This window comes from Pleurodeles waltl, chromosome 9 (assembly GCF_031143425.1).
Source record: "Pleurodeles waltl isolate 20211129_DDA chromosome 9, aPleWal1.hap1.20221129, whole genome shotgun sequence".
Taxonomy (NCBI): Eukaryota; Metazoa; Chordata; class Amphibia; order Caudata; family Salamandridae; genus Pleurodeles; species Pleurodeles waltl.
In genome coordinates this window covers 39,245,958-39,262,828 of record NC_090448.1, presented here as the reverse complement: position 1 = coordinate 39,262,828, position 16,871 = coordinate 39,245,958, and the positions used below count along the sequence as shown (strand labels likewise).

General features: G+C 43.3%; 1 protein-coding gene across 1 annotated transcript in view; it reads right to left on the bottom strand.

The window, feature by feature from the left end:
- LOC138258905 (solute carrier family 26 member 6-like) overlaps positions 1-16,871 on the bottom strand; it is a 269,592-nt gene that overhangs the window by 172,098 nt on the left and 80,623 nt on the right. Inside the window, exon 3 of the mRNA XM_069206227.1 lies at positions 6,620-6,759. Within this exon, the coding sequence (XP_069062328.1) occupies positions 6,620-6,759 (140 nt within the window). The remainder of the gene's footprint in view (positions 1-6,619; positions 6,760-16,871) is intronic.

Here is a 16,871-nt window from a genome sequence, read left to right as displayed (position 1 = left end):
CTCATAGGTCTTGTTTCTTCTTCTACTTTCCTTTTGTTTTCCTCTTCACTGGCTTCCGGGTAGGGTACACCTCCCTTTTTCTCACCTTGTCTTTTGTGTCACTCCACTCGCCCTTTCATTTGAGAGGATTCAGTGTCTTACTTCTTGTGAAAATCTTTTCTTCCTAGAAGATCTGTGGTGGTGACGAGAAACTGCTAGGGGGTGTCGGAGCGCTTCTTTCAGCTCCATGCTCATGTTGCCCCACTCTCTCTACCTGGTAGCAGTGATAAACACGGGCTCTGATGTCAGGCAGAACTCCTTCTTTCCATGGTGCTCAGTGTTGATACACTGTGCATTTGGGCTGTTTCAAAGGGGACAGATGGACTACAAGAATTGAAGGGGAGATGCTGGCTGGAGTTTTTCTTGTCAATTGTCTTGTGGCGACTTCCTAATGTGGGTATTGAATGTGTGAATGCCACCTGGGTCTGTCCTTGCCACCACTGTAGATGTTGGGACGGGCATTGCATTGCAAACACAAAGGGGCATATTTACAAGGAACTGGTGCAGAGCTGCACCAAAATTGCCAGCACCGCGCTGCATCAGTACTGAAACACAGGAATGCACTGTATTTACAAAAATACTCCTCGCATCCCTGTGTTTCCCCTAGCGCTGGTGTTAAATTTAACTGCCAATGCCAACGCAGGCATCCTTGCACCATGGTGCAAGGGTTTCTGCCTTGAAGGGAATGATTGTTTATGTGCTGGAAAAGCTTACACAGGTACAAAGGGCGCTCTCTTCAATCAATCAGAATTTTATCTCATGGAACCTCAAAATCGCTAACAGAGCTGTAACTATGCTGTGTCAAGGTGTCTATATGTTTTTCACTTTCAGGTTTTTTCAGAAAATCCTGATCAATTACATAACAAATCAGTCCTAGAAACTAGGTTGGACCAAATACTTTCTACTCCCTTGACTCTTGGACACCCTGGAAGCTAAGAAGATACCTGTGGGAGATGCAAACCTTTTGGCAGTGTGGGAATCCTCTTCCTTTCCACGGGCCATGCTGGCAACACAATTAAACCCCCTCTCATTCCTTGTCAGACCCTTTTTCGTTTGTTAGGTCGTAGCCATCTTGGGAACATTTAGAAAACTGACCTAGGAATACATTTCACCCATTGCTTACAATTTGGCTTTGTGGTCTGCAACTCATATTTTCTGGCTTTCTATTTTCTGGCTTCTTTTGCTTTAGGCTGTGAAGCTTGAGTTCGTCCCTACCGTTACCCAAGCCTGGTTTACTGTATTCTTCCATGAACTTGCTTTCTGTAAACAGAACTTTAAATCTTGTTCTTATCTTGTCACCAGGGGCGACTGGTGTTCATGGGCACGAGGGGAGTTGCCCTTCCACTCTCTGAGGAGAGGCAAGAACAGGGAAAATAAACACAGAGCAGCTGACAAGAAATTACTACTTGGAAACAGTGTGCTGAACCTTCTTGGTGAACTTTAGTGAACTTTGCAGATGTCCTACTGCACAAGAGCTAGCCCAGCGAGGTTTTCTTCCACCTGCAGGCACAAACTACAGCAGTGAGATCATTGCAGTAACGGCTGGGGTCAGGGAAAGATAGTGTGGCAGCGCAGGGGGGAGCAATAATAAAACAAAAAAAAGAACGTACGTGCTGCTCGTTGTTCGCCGCTCTTCTGCTGTATGTGCACAGGCTGAGGCTCCCAGACTCCCCTATGGCCAATTCAGACACTGCTCTCAGGCAGGTAATACCCATGAGGGCAGCATTGGGATTGGGCACAGCGGGATGCTTTTGTGCTCCCAGGGGACTGGGAGCCTGTGCCTACTGTTGTTCTCCACCTAGCAATGCAGCTGGGTTGGAGAGATGTCAATGCGCATGTTGGTTTGGCTGTCCTAAGACAGCTGGCCAAACCGACATGCGCACTGACAGCAGTGCCCACCACTCCTCCAATTACTTCCTATGGCCCGCCCCCAAGACTCGGGTCCTAATGAAAAATAAAATGATAATAAACCTGTTTTCATTTCATTTTTCATTTGTCTCCGCTGGCAAGAGGGTGACACTCCTCCGCAATAACGGAGGAGCCGACGCTGCATCATAGGAGAGGGAGTGCTGAATTAGAAAGCCATGGATCCGGCTGCTTTTGGGGCACATAATCAGTGGCCCTGGGAGGAGTTAGCAGGGCTCCATTCACTTCAATGACTAGGGGTGAGGTAGGCCGATGAGGACAAGGAGGTAGTGGGTGCCAACAATTTGTTGATTATCACAAAGGGGCAGGCTGCAGGGGGCTGCTCTCCTTGCAGTAACACGTTAAGTACTTCATTTGGTTTCACTTTGAAAACCACATTATGGAGCTGAGCACACATAGTGGTCCGTATTTGGACTCCGTAGAGGCCCAAGAGAAGATAAAAACCAGCTGCAGACAAACATTGCACTAGTGGACTAAGAGGTAAGTGTGCAGTTAAGCTTCTGCATTAAGGGCATCATCACCCCTCCCCCCAACCACCACCACCACCACTACCGTAACCCCCTCCCTGCTTTAGCAGCTACATAGGCAGTGGGGGTTCTTGATGTGCCTCTCCTGTCTGCAGCTTGGCAGACAAAGGCTCATAATGAACTTGGGAGGGTGAGTGAGTGTGAGGAAAGATGGATGAAAGGGTGGATAGATAGATGCACAGATGAATGAGTCAAAGGATGGTTGTAAGAATGCAAGAGTGACAGGAAGAGAGGGTGTGAGTGAAAGAGAGGATGGATGGATGAAAGGGTGAATGGATAGAGGAGTGAAAGGGTGGGTGGATGGATGGATGGATGATGAGAGAAAGGATAAATGGATGGAAGAATGAGTGAAAGGATGGATGAATGAGTGGAAGTGTGAAAGGATGGATAAGTAGATGAATGGATAGAGTGAAAAATGGATGGATGAGCGAAAGGATGGATGAGTGAAAAGATAGGTGTAAAGATGGATGAGTAAAACAATGGCTGGATGAGTGAAAGGCAGGGTAGATGGACGTCTGGTTGAAAGGATGGACAGATGGATGATTTAAATGGTGAATGGATGGATGGATGTATAGATGGATGAGTGAGGGATAGCTGAGTGAATGGGTAAATTCAGGGGTGTATGAGTGGATGGATGGATGAATGGGTTGGTTTAAGGATGGGACAAAGGGTGGATGGATGGGTGTAAGGATTGATGGCTGAGTGAAAGGGTAGATAGATGGATGAGCCAGAAGGAGGATGAAGGATGGATGGAGTGAAAGAGTGGATGGATAAGCAAAAGAATGGGCGGATGATTGAAAGGATGGATGAATGAATGGATGAAAAGGGGGTGGATAACTGAAAGGATGGATGATTGAGTGGAGGGATAGGTTTGATGGATAGGTGTCCCTGGACCAGTGGTAGCTTTACTTTATGGGCTCCACAGCTACACTACACCCTCCTTGTTTTGTGGTCCATTTGTATTGTATCAAGTATAGTATAATAAAAATAAAATGCAGACCTGCTTCGGGTCCAGCAACAAAGTGAGGCAGCTAGTGACCTTGTTTGATTGCTGACACAGGTGCATGAAGGTGCCTTTGTCAGCCCTCAGAGATACCGTTCAGAGCTGGTGAAATCTCAGCACTGTGAGCATGCCTGTGTGAGTATGTGTGTGAGTTAAAGTGGGAGAGAGAGTCATTGAAGGTGTGAGTGAGAATGAGTGACAGTAAGGACAAGTATGTATTAGAATGAGTGTTAGTGAGTGAGGGAGAATGACAGTGAGTGTAACTGAGTATTACTGTGTGGGAGACACAGTAAGACTGGGAAATTCAGAATTAGTCAAAATGAGTGGGACTGAGTGAGACAGAGTGGGTCACAGTAGGATGAGAGAAATTGTGTGAATTAATAAAACTGAGTGAGCTTGAGTGAGTCAAAGTGAGGCAGTAAAATTAGGGGGTGATTTACAAGAGGCCTGCATCGCTGGAGTGTCACTTGTGCTGCTTTGCATGGTCTCATAGATGTGGAGTAAGGTAAGGCAATGCAAGGCACTGCTTTGCATTACTCTTTGTCAAGGAGGCGTTCCATGGGTGTTGCGGTGGGTGTTCCCACGCAACACCTATGAATTCTAACCCTGCCCAGATTTAATCAGTCACATAAACCTGGGGCAGCGCCAGAAACTTGCCCCTCCCGAGAGGAGGCATAACGAAGAGAAATGTTTTCATTTCTTCTTGTTTTTTCAGCTTTCCATGTGCACTGCATTCTGCAGCACACAGAACGAGGAAAACGCCTTCCCTGGATTGTTTTTGTGTCCCTTCCTGCGCAAAAATAATCCTGCCAGCTGTGGTGCAATGATGCCTGTGATGGCGCTAGGCACCAAATTGTGCGCTGGCTGAAAGTACAGGAATGCATCATATCTCATAGAAACGGTGCATTCCTGCCCTTTCGATTTGGCATAGGGCAGTGCAACAAAAAGACTTGTGGCACTGCCCTAATCCACATCTCTGTAAATGAGGCCATTAGTGCAAAAAAGGGTGAGAGAACCCTTCAAGAAGAAGCTCACTGGAATTCGAGTCAAGGATTTCGCCCCACCACTTTTAACGGTCACCAGCCAACACTGCTTGTCATATTTGCTTTACATTCAAAGACAAAGGTCAAAGGTCAGGTTCTCCCTTCCAGGTAACTTGGAGGCATATTTTAGAGCCCCTAGCGCCACCTTAGGGCCGCCGTAGCATCATTGTTTTTAAGTTAAGGTGGCTCTAAAGTGCCATTTTCCCCACAGCATATTTACAAAGTGGTGCAATGCATGCATTGTGCCACTTTGGAAACCCTTTGCCACATTATGCTTGCGGCAGGCATAATGTATGCAAGGGGAACGTTCCCCCATTAGAAGGGCCAAAAAAACGGCGCAAGGAAATCTAAGAGATTTCCTTGCACCAATTTGTTTCTGCACTTTTAACGCCTGCTCAGAGCAGGGGGCATAACATTGTTTATAATCGGCCTGAGTGTACTCTGCAGGAATAGCGCCAAAATGTTGGCGCTATTCCTGCAGAGTACATTAATAGCATAAATAAATTACATTATTGCCTCCCACCCTGCACCATGGTGCGCTGTATTTTAAATACGGTGCAGACATGGTGGCGGTAGGGGGGCGCTAAGGGGCGCAAGAAAAGTGGTGCTGCACTGTGTACAGCGCCACTTTCAATAAATCGAACCTTAGTGTTTATTTTTCTTTCTTCAAAATGAGAGAATTTATGCGACAATCCTGCTGAGTACCTATTGAGGACAAGAAGGGATTTTCTTTTTTACTAGCACACATAAAAAAAGAATGAACTTTGCTGATGTTTCAGAATATATCAGAATTAGTACAAATTAAGCACATTGTTTGTAATTCTAAAGTGTGGTGGAAACAAATATTTGAATATGATCAAAACACATCAATACTGTAGGTGATGACATTTGCACACATTATCGTTTGTGTGCAGAAAAACTGTACTTCGGTGCAAATGTAATGGTCATTTCAATTGAAATGTGTTCGTGTATTGGCAGTGCGCCACCACACCATGCATACTCCACACAACGCCAGTCCAATCCACTCTATGCCACATCACTCCATTCTACGACACTCCACTCTACGACACTCCACTCTACGACATGCCACTCGACTCTACGCCCCTCTACTCTAAGACACTTTGCGACACGCCACCCGATTCCACTCTAGTCCAATGTACACCATGCACTCCACGACACTCCATTTACACCCCTCTGCTCCAAACTACTAAACCTACTCCACTGTACCCCACTCCACTCTATCCCACTCCACTCCAATAAACCCCACCTCACTCCACTTTGCTACACTGTACCCCAATCTACCCCACTCCACTCCAATCTACCCCATCCCAAGTTACCCACCCTACCCAATCTAACCCACCCCACTTTAATCTACTTCACTTCAATCTATCCCAATTTAACCCAATCTTCCCAGACCCCCAATCTACCCCACTACAACCTTATCTACTCTAGTCCACTCACTGTGATCTAATCTACTTTACTACAATCTACCTCACCCCAATCTACCTCACTCCACTCCACCCCAATCTACCCCACTCCATGCAAAACTACTCCACTCCAGTCAAGTCTACCCCACACCACTCAATTTAACCCAATCAACCCCACCGACTCCAATCTAACCCACTCCACCCCAATCTACAACTCCAATTTACCCCCCTCCACTCAAATCTACCACACTTTGCTCCTATCTAACCCAGTCTAACCAACTCTATTTCAATCCACTTTAATCTACCCCACTCCCACTAAGAGAAGTGAAAGCCGTAGTCTGTATAGATCTGGTCAATGGCGGGGCACTCGACAGGCTATAAACAAGCCTGTAAATCTCTTTTCTTGTACCCATTAATCTACCTGGCTGCTGCAAATTTAACAGCTCCTAGATGTATTACCTAATAATCTATGAGAAGCAAGTACCAGTGGATTAGAGTAGTCCATATTGGAATTAACTAAGGTATTTACAACTACGTTGTGGTGCAAGCTTGGGTGCAAAATGGGCACTAAAACCTTATACTAGTCCTATATGAGATCTACTAATCTGGCATTAATCCTTATCACAAGAAATGAGTGAGTAAAAGGACACTTACCCTGGGGGAGCTGCATTATGCCCACGCTAATCCCTGAAAGGATGTCTCCTACAAGCCACTGCTTGGCAGGATACCGTGGCAACCAGCGGAGCAGAGGGATGAACTTCAGCAAAAAAACCTTGACAGAGGAGCCGGAACATCTAGAAGAAGAAGAAGGTGTAACAGTGAGTACTTGAAAGTGTCCTATGCCCAGGTTTGAGGGTAGGTTCTGACTGGACTGTGTAGAGTGAGTGCTAGTACTCCAGACCAAGAAATCTACTAACCACCATATGTGCCGACCACCTCTGACCAGATGTATTAGAACATACTTTCTTTCGATAATTTGAATATCTACTTCTGTAATATGAAAAGAGAAATAAGGTCCATCAAGTTTACTTTCTTACTCAGAAGGGCTAGGAGGGCAGTGTATCTCTACCCTGCTCCCTTATGTCCCTTTTCAAAAACCTTTTCAAGAGAGGGGACCAGGTCTTTGAATCCTGTAATGGCTGCCGCAACATTTTTTTAAATATTGCTGCCAGACAATCAGAGTGGTCACTTCAAAAAAGATCCCTCAGTCAATCAGAAGGCTTAAAATTTTGATTTTTAACCCAAGGGGCCAGATATCAATAAAATATGTACCTTAATTTTTCAGAAATTATAGAATGGATTAACACCCATGCATACACTGTTACAAATGCAAATACACTTATAGGCTCCCTGTTTACTACTGATATTATTATAAATATAAAGAAGCATACAGATTCTATGTTTACTCCTGGTACTATAAATGTAACTCACATGTTCAGGTTCTCGGTTTCTTCCTAGAATTACAAATGTAACCCTGTGTACAGGTTTCTTGTTTACTCCTCATATTACTAATATTAACAACTGTAAAAGTTATTAGAATATTACAAATATAACCAGGCTTGCATGTTTCCTGTTTACTACTGGTGTTGTAAATGTTAACATGTGTACAGGTACTGTGCTTACTCCTTGTATTACACATATAAACATATGTACAAGTTCCCTGTTTACTCCTTGTATTACAGCAGTGAACATATGTATAGTTCTCTGTTTACTCCTAAAGCTGGAAATGTAATCATATTTACATGTTCCCTGTGTACTCCTATTATTACAAAAGTAAAATGGCATACAGGTTCCCTGCTTACTCCTGATATTAAAGATTCCTTGTTTACTCCTGGTATTACAAATGTAGACATGTGTACAGTCCCCTGTTTAGCCCTGATATTGCAAATACAAACATGCATTCAGATTCCCTGTTTACCCCTGCTATTACAAATGTAAACACGTGTATACATTCCCAGTTTAGTCCTGCTTTTACTAATACAAACTTGCATGTAGTCATGTCATTACAACTGTTAGCACATATACATGTTCCCTGCTTACTCCTGATATTACAGTTGTAAACAGGTTTGCATGCTTATTAAATCCACAATCAGTACCCCCTTTTCTAAACAAATTAGCATTCAATAGTTGCACCTTTCCCATGACTCAGATCTTTGATTCCTTAATTTTGCCACCTGTCTTTGAATCTTTCCCAATTTACTTCTGTAGCATTTATAAAGTAGCTACATCCAGAAAGGACCCAGCTCAGTCATACATGTACTCCAGCTGAGACCAGGAGTTAGTCCACCTCTATACAGTACAAGACCAACCACTTATTCTGAAATACTCTTTCGTTGAAAATAATGGAGGCATGGACTTAAAACAACACCACATTGGAAACCGTGTTTAAATAATGTAATTTATATCGACTTTTTGAAAATATTATATAAATTGACTTAAATATTAAAAATTATCTATAATTAAAAAACTAATTTCAGTTTACCATAACATATTTTAATAACCTTTTTAATATAAAATAAATGTAACTGGTGTTTTAATAAACCTTAAAAAAAATAATTTTAATATATTTGAATATATCTGAATTAAATATGTAATTTATAAATAAGGTGTAAGCATATCTTTTTTATATTGTTCTACAGTTAAAATAAATGTATGAAATGTATTTACATTAGTATATAACATAAAAATATAGCATTTTTTTTTTAAGTGTAATAAACATTTATAAATTTGTGTATAAGTTGCCATAAGGAGATCTTCACCCCAGCAGTAGAAAACTTAGTGTATGTGTGAAAAGGTTACTTGTAGTAACTTTGCACTCGTAAATTTGGCTCCACCCCTTTGTTTCTGGGGCAGAGACAGAGAAGTCTGGTAGTACATTTACACTCGGAAATGTTGAGAAGCCAAAATGTACAATAAAGTGCTAAAGTAAATTTCCATGTGCAGATTGACTCTGGTGTAACTTCCCCAAAAGATGTGACAGGTGGAGGCAGAGACCTCACACATAGGTTAGTGAGCACCATTTTGTAGTACACGAGTAGTACTTTTGTAGTAGAATTAAACACACTTCAAAACCCAGTTTGTGAATAGGTCCCATTGTTTTTTGACGAGCATTAAGACTGAAACTGCATCCGTACAAACAGCAAAAGAGCAATATGAACCCATGCAGCATCACTATGCAGTTTATGAATGGGCTGAAAAGAACTGGATCTGATAAAGAGTCTCAAGGACATCTCACCACAAACCTTAAGCCAGCCAGAAACACTGCAATCATTCCCTATTTGTAGCCAACTTTTGACTCCAGTGTTAAATTATTTCCATATGACACATTTGGCCTTGTTTCAGCTGTTTTGGTAAAGTCCCAGAATATAATGTCTACCTTGTTTCCTAGATGTACATCTATGCTTAGTATTTCCTTCTCAAGTCACTTAAGACATTTTTCTGGCAAGACTTATCATTGCTTAAACTGTTTGGGTACTTAGAACATACATTAGAATTACTGTCTTTGGTAAGAAATTGGGTTATTAGGTGGGGGGGGGTAAGTATTCACCTCCAGTAATAATCACAGTCACAGAGCAGACGTAATTAAGTTAGAGGCAATGTGTAAAGTATTTATGTGGTACTAAAGAAGTAACTGTTATGAGGCCTTCCTGGTCCTGAGTTGGTTCTCCAATTTAGTTGCACATTTTAGTTTGACATAGTTTTTCTAATAGAGATGTTTTAACTGTTTTTATGCTTGCATGATAATGTACTGAGCATATGCTCTATATGTAGTTTATTTCCAGTAAGCCTTTCTCGCCATGTACACTCTGTTCAAGGCTAAGAACAAGATATCCTAGTGCTTGTGTTGTCCGTTTGGACACCGCTCCTAAAACCTAGACATATCATCGTATCAGAGCTACTCCTCTAGCACAGTATGAATTTTATATATAAACGGTGTGCTGCCCTCAATGGATCAGAGGAGCACTTTGGCCAAGCCTGTCCTGGAACGGATGCTGTGTTTGAGATGCAACACTGTTGATGCTGACCTCTCACCCTTCAGAGGATGATAGCCTACTGTACATCAGAACGGCTCCCTGGCACATCTATCCAGGTATTGGGGGTGGGCTACCCTTCTAGAGATGGCAGAGGGTACTCCTACTATGCTCTCAGAGTGTAGGTAGTGTAGGTAGTATTATATAGGAGTCTACAGAAATATAAACCTCTAACACTGCCATGGTGGGATTGTTTATCCTATTCATCATGTTAGCAATGCTAGTAACAACGCTTTGTTTCATCTGCTTAATAATCGCAGCTTATTCTCTCTCTGCAAGAGTATGATTAGTTCAATAAAAATTTGAAAACCTTTCTTCGTATCTTTCTTGTGTTTTTCCTTGGGCATGCATAAGTAAATAGCGACAGAGTAGATCTGTTTCTGCGATTTCTTTGGGAATCAGAGTGGTCATGGTCGACGTTGCCAAATCATCTGCTACCCTGGGAAGATTACAGGTTAAGGTAAGGCATTGTGAGCTAGCTAGGAATTAGACCAACATTTCCTGATGGCGTAGACAGACTTAGGGCCTCATTACGACCCTGGCAGCCGGCGGTAAGCTGGCAATAACATCGCCAACAGCCTGGCGGTGTTCCGCCAGCTATTATGACCGTGGTGCCATACCGCTGGCCCCTCCAATATACCGCCAGGCAGAATGATCCCCAGGGCAGCAGTGCATGCACCACTGCCCTGGGCATTATGAGTCCCCGACCGCCAGCCTGGCCACAGCGGTAAACACTGCCATGGAAAGGCTGGTGTTAAGGGGGACTTGGGGTACCCCTAGGGGCCCCTGCCCATGCACTTGGCATAGGCAGTGCAGGGGCACCTAGGCATAGCCCCATCGTGCATTTCACTGCACCCGCTGCACATCAGCATTGCCGTCGGCTCTGTTACGAGCCGGCAGCAATGTTCATGTGACTTTTCCGCTGGCCCAGCGGAAAAGTCGAAATAGGGAGCCAGAAATACCACCAGCACTGACGGTATTCTGGCGCCCGCTGCCTCAGCGGTCTTCTGAGAAGACCGCCTAGGTAGTAATGAGGGCCATTGTCCCTACATCCTGAAGTTTCTGTTGTCTAATACGCAGTGCTACATTTTTGTGGGAACGGTATAGCATAACAAAGTTGAAATGCAACCCAAAAGTAGGATTTAATAAAGATAATAAAACCAAAATTACAAAAAACCCAATAAGGCAAACAGAAGAAAGGAACTTATAAAGTTTTAGGTAGCCAAGAAGCCCATAGTGCCAATGATAGTCAGTGGTTGTGGTAGAACAGGACCTTGGTGAAATTTGACGCTGCTGTGATGGAGCATATGTCAAATATACTAACAAGATTCATCGCTGCGCACACCTAAGCCCTACTGTCTCATATCCAAGAGGAGTGAACAAAGCCTAACAGCAGGGTCATGTGACCCAAGAAACTGGCAATAGGCACCAAATGGATAGGATAAGAAAATGTAAAATTTCTAAAAGTGGCATTTTCAGAACTGTGACTTCAAATCAGACTTTACCTTTAAAGAGGTTTTTAGATTAAAAGTCATTTGAGACCAAACATGACATTTCTACCTGTTTCCAATCAAACGTTAGCACTTATTAAATGTAATAAGGTAACACAATGTTACCCTATGGGAGAGATAGTCCTTACAGCAGGAAAAAATGAATTTAGACATTTTTCACTACCAGGACATGTAAAACATAAAACCATGTCATACGTTTTAAATACAATGCACCCTGCCACATGGTCTGTTTAAGGCTTACATAAGGCTGAATTTTACATATTAGAAAGTAGGGTTTGGGCCTGGTAAAAGGTCTATTTTACCAGGTCAAAATGGTAGTTTAGAAAATGCACTGCGGGCTGCAATAGCCTGATACATGTTTTAATAGGCTAAAGGGTGGCACAGTGCCAACAAAAACACAATTCTGAAAACAGAAGGGGAGAATGCTGGTACTAGACGTGTTTTTTGCCATTCAACAGAGACTAAGCCCAAAAGCGTAATAATGTAAACAGGTTGAGAGGGGCGAGGTCTCTGATGTCCTCAGCTACTCTCTTGCATCCCTTAACAAATACGGGTGAACTAAAAGCTGCTATTGGTAGTGAAACCCTGACTGCTCTTAGTGGAAAATTTAAATATAATGTTCATTTCCACACAACCTTACAAAATTGAAAGAGGACACCAAAGAGGCTGTATAGCAGTGGCAAAAGGGGGCCAAAAAGGGAGGCTGGATAATACTTCCAAGTTTAAGATTGATATTTATATACTTGGGATACTTTGAAATTAACATTCCTATCTTTGTTTATCCCGCCTAGGTGGTGCCTAGACCTACATACAGTGAGCATTTATTTCTGTCAAAACTAGGTGCTTAATGATGGGAATAGTGTTCCAGGATGAGAAGATCCTGTGAGATTGTGCAGATCCCAGACAGTGCTTAATTTAAGCCCGTGGGTGCCGATGGAGGCACTGGCACTTATTATTGGGGGCTGTCACTTATTGTTTTGCATCAGGCATTTACTGCATGCTAAAGATATATAGGAAAGATGGAAGAGGAGAAAGATGGAAAATAGGCACAAAGGGAGAAAGCATAAAGCTGTAAGAATGAGCTGAAGGGGCAGGGAGTGGCTGTAAATGGATTTAAGAGCCGGAGATAGCTTTAGGATTATACTGCCTCAGTCTTCTGTGCTCAAACTTTTAATTGCAGCAGCTGCATGTTTCAGAGGGGAGCTTTGGGTGCCAGCAAATTACATTTACAAATTAAGCACTGCCCCCAGATTTACTCGTTTGTGGGTATTCACAAACTCATCTTCAACCCCCTTCCCACTCTAGAGAGAAAACATGCCTCTAGCATGGGCAGGAGTGAACAACTTTCCATAGTGGGAAGGGAACACTCCATACCTAGGCGGGGTTCAGGTTAGGGTTTTCCACAGGGAGAGCATAGTTACCCAGGGGAGAAAAAAAGAGAAGAAAATCTAAGTGCGCTTGTCAGATATTTTACTCAATATATATACTAAATTGTTCTTTGCTGAAGCAGAAGTAGGATTTGCAGAATTGTTCCTGAAGTATCTTGGAAAATCTGCAACTGTTGCTGGTTTCCAAGCATAACCTTTTTAACCTTTGTGAATGCCTAAAATGAACCAACCGTTTTAAACGGGCGCAAATTTGCTCTTTGTTTTTACTCAGTAACTGAGTCTACTGAGCTAATTTTTTTGCGTGTGTTACATACATGGGGGCATATTTACAAGCCCCTTGCGCTGCCTTAGCAACATTTTTTGATGCTAAGACAGTGTTAAGGTGGCCATTCCCCCGTTCCATATTTACAAAATGGCGCGATGCATGCATTGCACCACTTTGCAACCCCTTGCGCCACATTATGCTTGTACTAGACTAGACATAATGTATGCAAAGGGAGCATTCCCACGGAGGGAGGGCAGAAAAAATGGACAGTGAAATTTACAAGATTTCACTGCACCATTTTCCCATCATTTTTAACACCTGCTTAGGGCAGGTGTTAAAATGACACAACTATATTAACCTCTGGGCCACCCTGTTCTTTGCTGGACTAGCGTCAAAATTGTTGACGCTAGTTCAGCAAAGTGCCGCAATATCATCAATAATGTTGATGCTTTTGTGCTAACGACTGCCATGGGGCACTGTATGGTAAATACGGCGTAACTATGGTGTCTTTAGGGGGCCTTAAGGGGATGCAAGAAAAGTGGCGCATTTGGACCGCTCCGCCACTTCCTTGTAAATATTCCCCATGGTCTCTCCCACACCCTCACTGCTACCCAGTCATTTCAGTGTTGCCTGCCAAAATTACTCAGATCCAATTAAGTACTGACAACAGGTTCACCACTCTTCCATCATGTGTTTTTATTACTGTACTTTCTCTGTTCAGATCTTTGTGTTCTTTCTAAATGTGTGTGTTCAAAGCCAGTGCAAACCCCCTACTAATTAGAATTTATTGCCCAGGTGCGTGTGATCTTCCCATTTGCTGAAAGTGAAAGCAAGTTTGCAAAAAAGATGGCTTACTGAAGAGCAGAACACTAGAGCATAACACTTTGTTATAATGGTTACATAAAATGCATATTAAAAATCAACAGTAGATAAAGGGCGTGGTTACTAAAGGCTTTGAATGAATTAAATCACAGATGGTCTTCCGGAACTTAGTGGTGATGACGTTGCTGCCAAGTAATCCACATTCCAAATGTGAAACATGTGCAACTATGCTTTAAAGTTTCTCCCCATTTCATTACATCCCAGTCCCAAGAGATTACCAGTGCTGAGGTTAATCCAAGCATTTTACCTATCATCTTTTTTTCCACAGTGAGACACGTTAAGGGGCACATTTATGGCTTATGTGGTGCAGGGCAAAGCACCAAGCCACCTTGCTGCGCTGTCCTGCGTCACAGGGAAAGGGCAGGAATGTACCGTATTTATCCGATATGGCGCATTAAGAGGAAAAAATTAGGAGAAATAAAGAGATTTCTCCTCGTTACGCCTCTCCTGGGGAGGCGTATCTTTTTGGTGCATTGCCATGTGTACAAGTTTTCATAAATCTGGAAATGCGTCAAAAACCATTGGAGTTGTGTGGGAACACCCACAGAATGCCCATGGAATGCCTCCCTGCCGCAGAGTAACGCAACTCAACGATTTGCACTGCGTTGCATTACTCAAGATTTTTGTAGCCATTGAAAGCCACGCAAAGTGTCTGTCCATTTTTCAAAAATCTGACATAAGGTCCTCACTGACGATGTCTAGGTAGGCCGAAACTGGTCTGGAGTTGCCTGTGTTCCCATCTGCAGGGGACCTGGCAGTTCAAGCTGAACGGTTCCCTTTGGAGGAGGAGCCAGGCTGATTTACCTAAGGCTGCCACTGGGTGAAACACAATGGTCTGGAGCTCAGTCCGGAGTGATCAGCATTGGTGTCATTCATTCAAGCATTCCTTCCATCACTGTGCGGAGATCTGAGTCCTGTATTCACTGTTCCATAAGAATCCAGCTGTACCACACTGACCAGGACTAACTGGACTGAAACTTGTCTGAAGTTGCCTGTGGTCCTATGTGGATGGGATCTGGCCTGGCAGTGGGAATTGACATTTCTACTGGCTGGGTTTCTGATCTCTGTCTAGAGTGGCATAGTGGGCAAAAATAGATGCACAGGAATTCGGCCCTGAGTAATGACCAGTGGCTGAAATTATTTCAGTCATGTCACTAATCACCTGTTTGTTTTCCTTAGTAATGTATTACCAAAGTAAGGACCAGAGTCGTCCGAGTGCTTCAAGGGCTGTTGCACTGAAGTGGAATGTGTCATGGTAGACAAATGGATGAGCTCTTAGGCTACTCACCCATCATTACATTTACTTTAAAAGAGGCATCTTCTGTAAAATAATTCACTTATATGAAATAATCCTATGGACCTCAGTCGCCCCAAAGAAAGTGCTGGCTGCCCTAATTAGGTTCCCAGTGGGTGGCATTTGTGAATATTGCCTCTAGACGACCTGTGAACAGAACAGGGTCTGTCAATGTTTAATTCAAGCACAATAGCAACAGGGCTCGACGGTCAGGTGAAACCTTTCAGGTCCATTACTGTGAGCCTTGATTGGATGAGTATAATGGACAGAGGTTAGTTACTGGGGAGGCAGTGCAGTTAGTCACCTACCACAGGGACAGTGGAGGAACTTAGGCCCATATTTATACTTTTTTGCACCACATTTGCACCGCTTTTTAACACAAAAGCATTTAAAAGCAATAGTATTTTGTAAGTTTGCGCTGCTTTTGCGTAAAAAAATTACACAAATGCGGCCCTAAAAATGTATAAATATGGGCCCTAGGGCCTGATTTATGAAACGTTTGCATTGTCTTTGCGTCATTTTTTGATGGAAAAGTGGCGCAAACGTACAAGTTACTATTATATTTTGCAAGTTTGCGCCACTTTTTTGTCAAAAAATGACAAAAAGGCGGCACAAACTTTTCATAGATCAGGCCCTTAGAGTGTTCTGTGCAAACACTGAGGATGATGGGTGAGAGGAAGGAGCCCTGAACCTCACCACAGGTGACTGACAGAAGAATGGACCTCAATAGGCCAATATGGGTGAATCGATGTTGATCTGTCCGCAATAGGCATAACAGTTGTAGGGCTTTGGGGAGTCATTTAAAGTACGGAGGATGTCCTGCCATGCCACCAGGTTGGCACAGGCCTTCTCTTCCACCTTCCTACTGGAAGGCTGGTCACCATGGAGGCGGGAAGGGATCTCTATGCCTTCACTGGGGCTACTGGTGTGACAGTTCCCATGAAGGCAATGAAGCTTTCCAGGGCACGTGCCATGTTTGATGCACCCACTCACCAAAGCTCTTTTGCATTCTATATTTTTTGAATAAACTCCTAAAGAGGGTCCAGTAGTAGGGATACAGACATTCAGCAGAGCTTGCATAGGGTTGTATTTGCTCCTTTTCACCTAATTAACAATATTCTGGTGACTGCAAAGTTTGCACTGATTTCATAACCAAATATCAGTGGCATTGACACATCTTAATTTAATTCCTTTTTTTCTGTCCCAATTCACCTCTTTTCTCCTCCTTTCTACTCCTGAATTAAACAGCACATCCAGAGGTGGGTGAGAAGGCCCACCACTTGGCAATAAGAGGGCTACTACTATTGGCAGTTCGTCCTTACAGGCACTGGGGCTCCACTCTCTTACTTTCCTGACCATTTAATATTATGCCAGTAGTGAATAACATACTTTTATTCACTGTTAGTATAATACAAAGTAGGCTGTCTCTCAGGTCAAGCAGCAGCCTGAGGCAAGGATATCTGGGTGATGGCTGGCACAAATGCATGAAAGCCATCATACAGTGTGTTTGGGTTGGATAAGCCCATGCCCTGGCC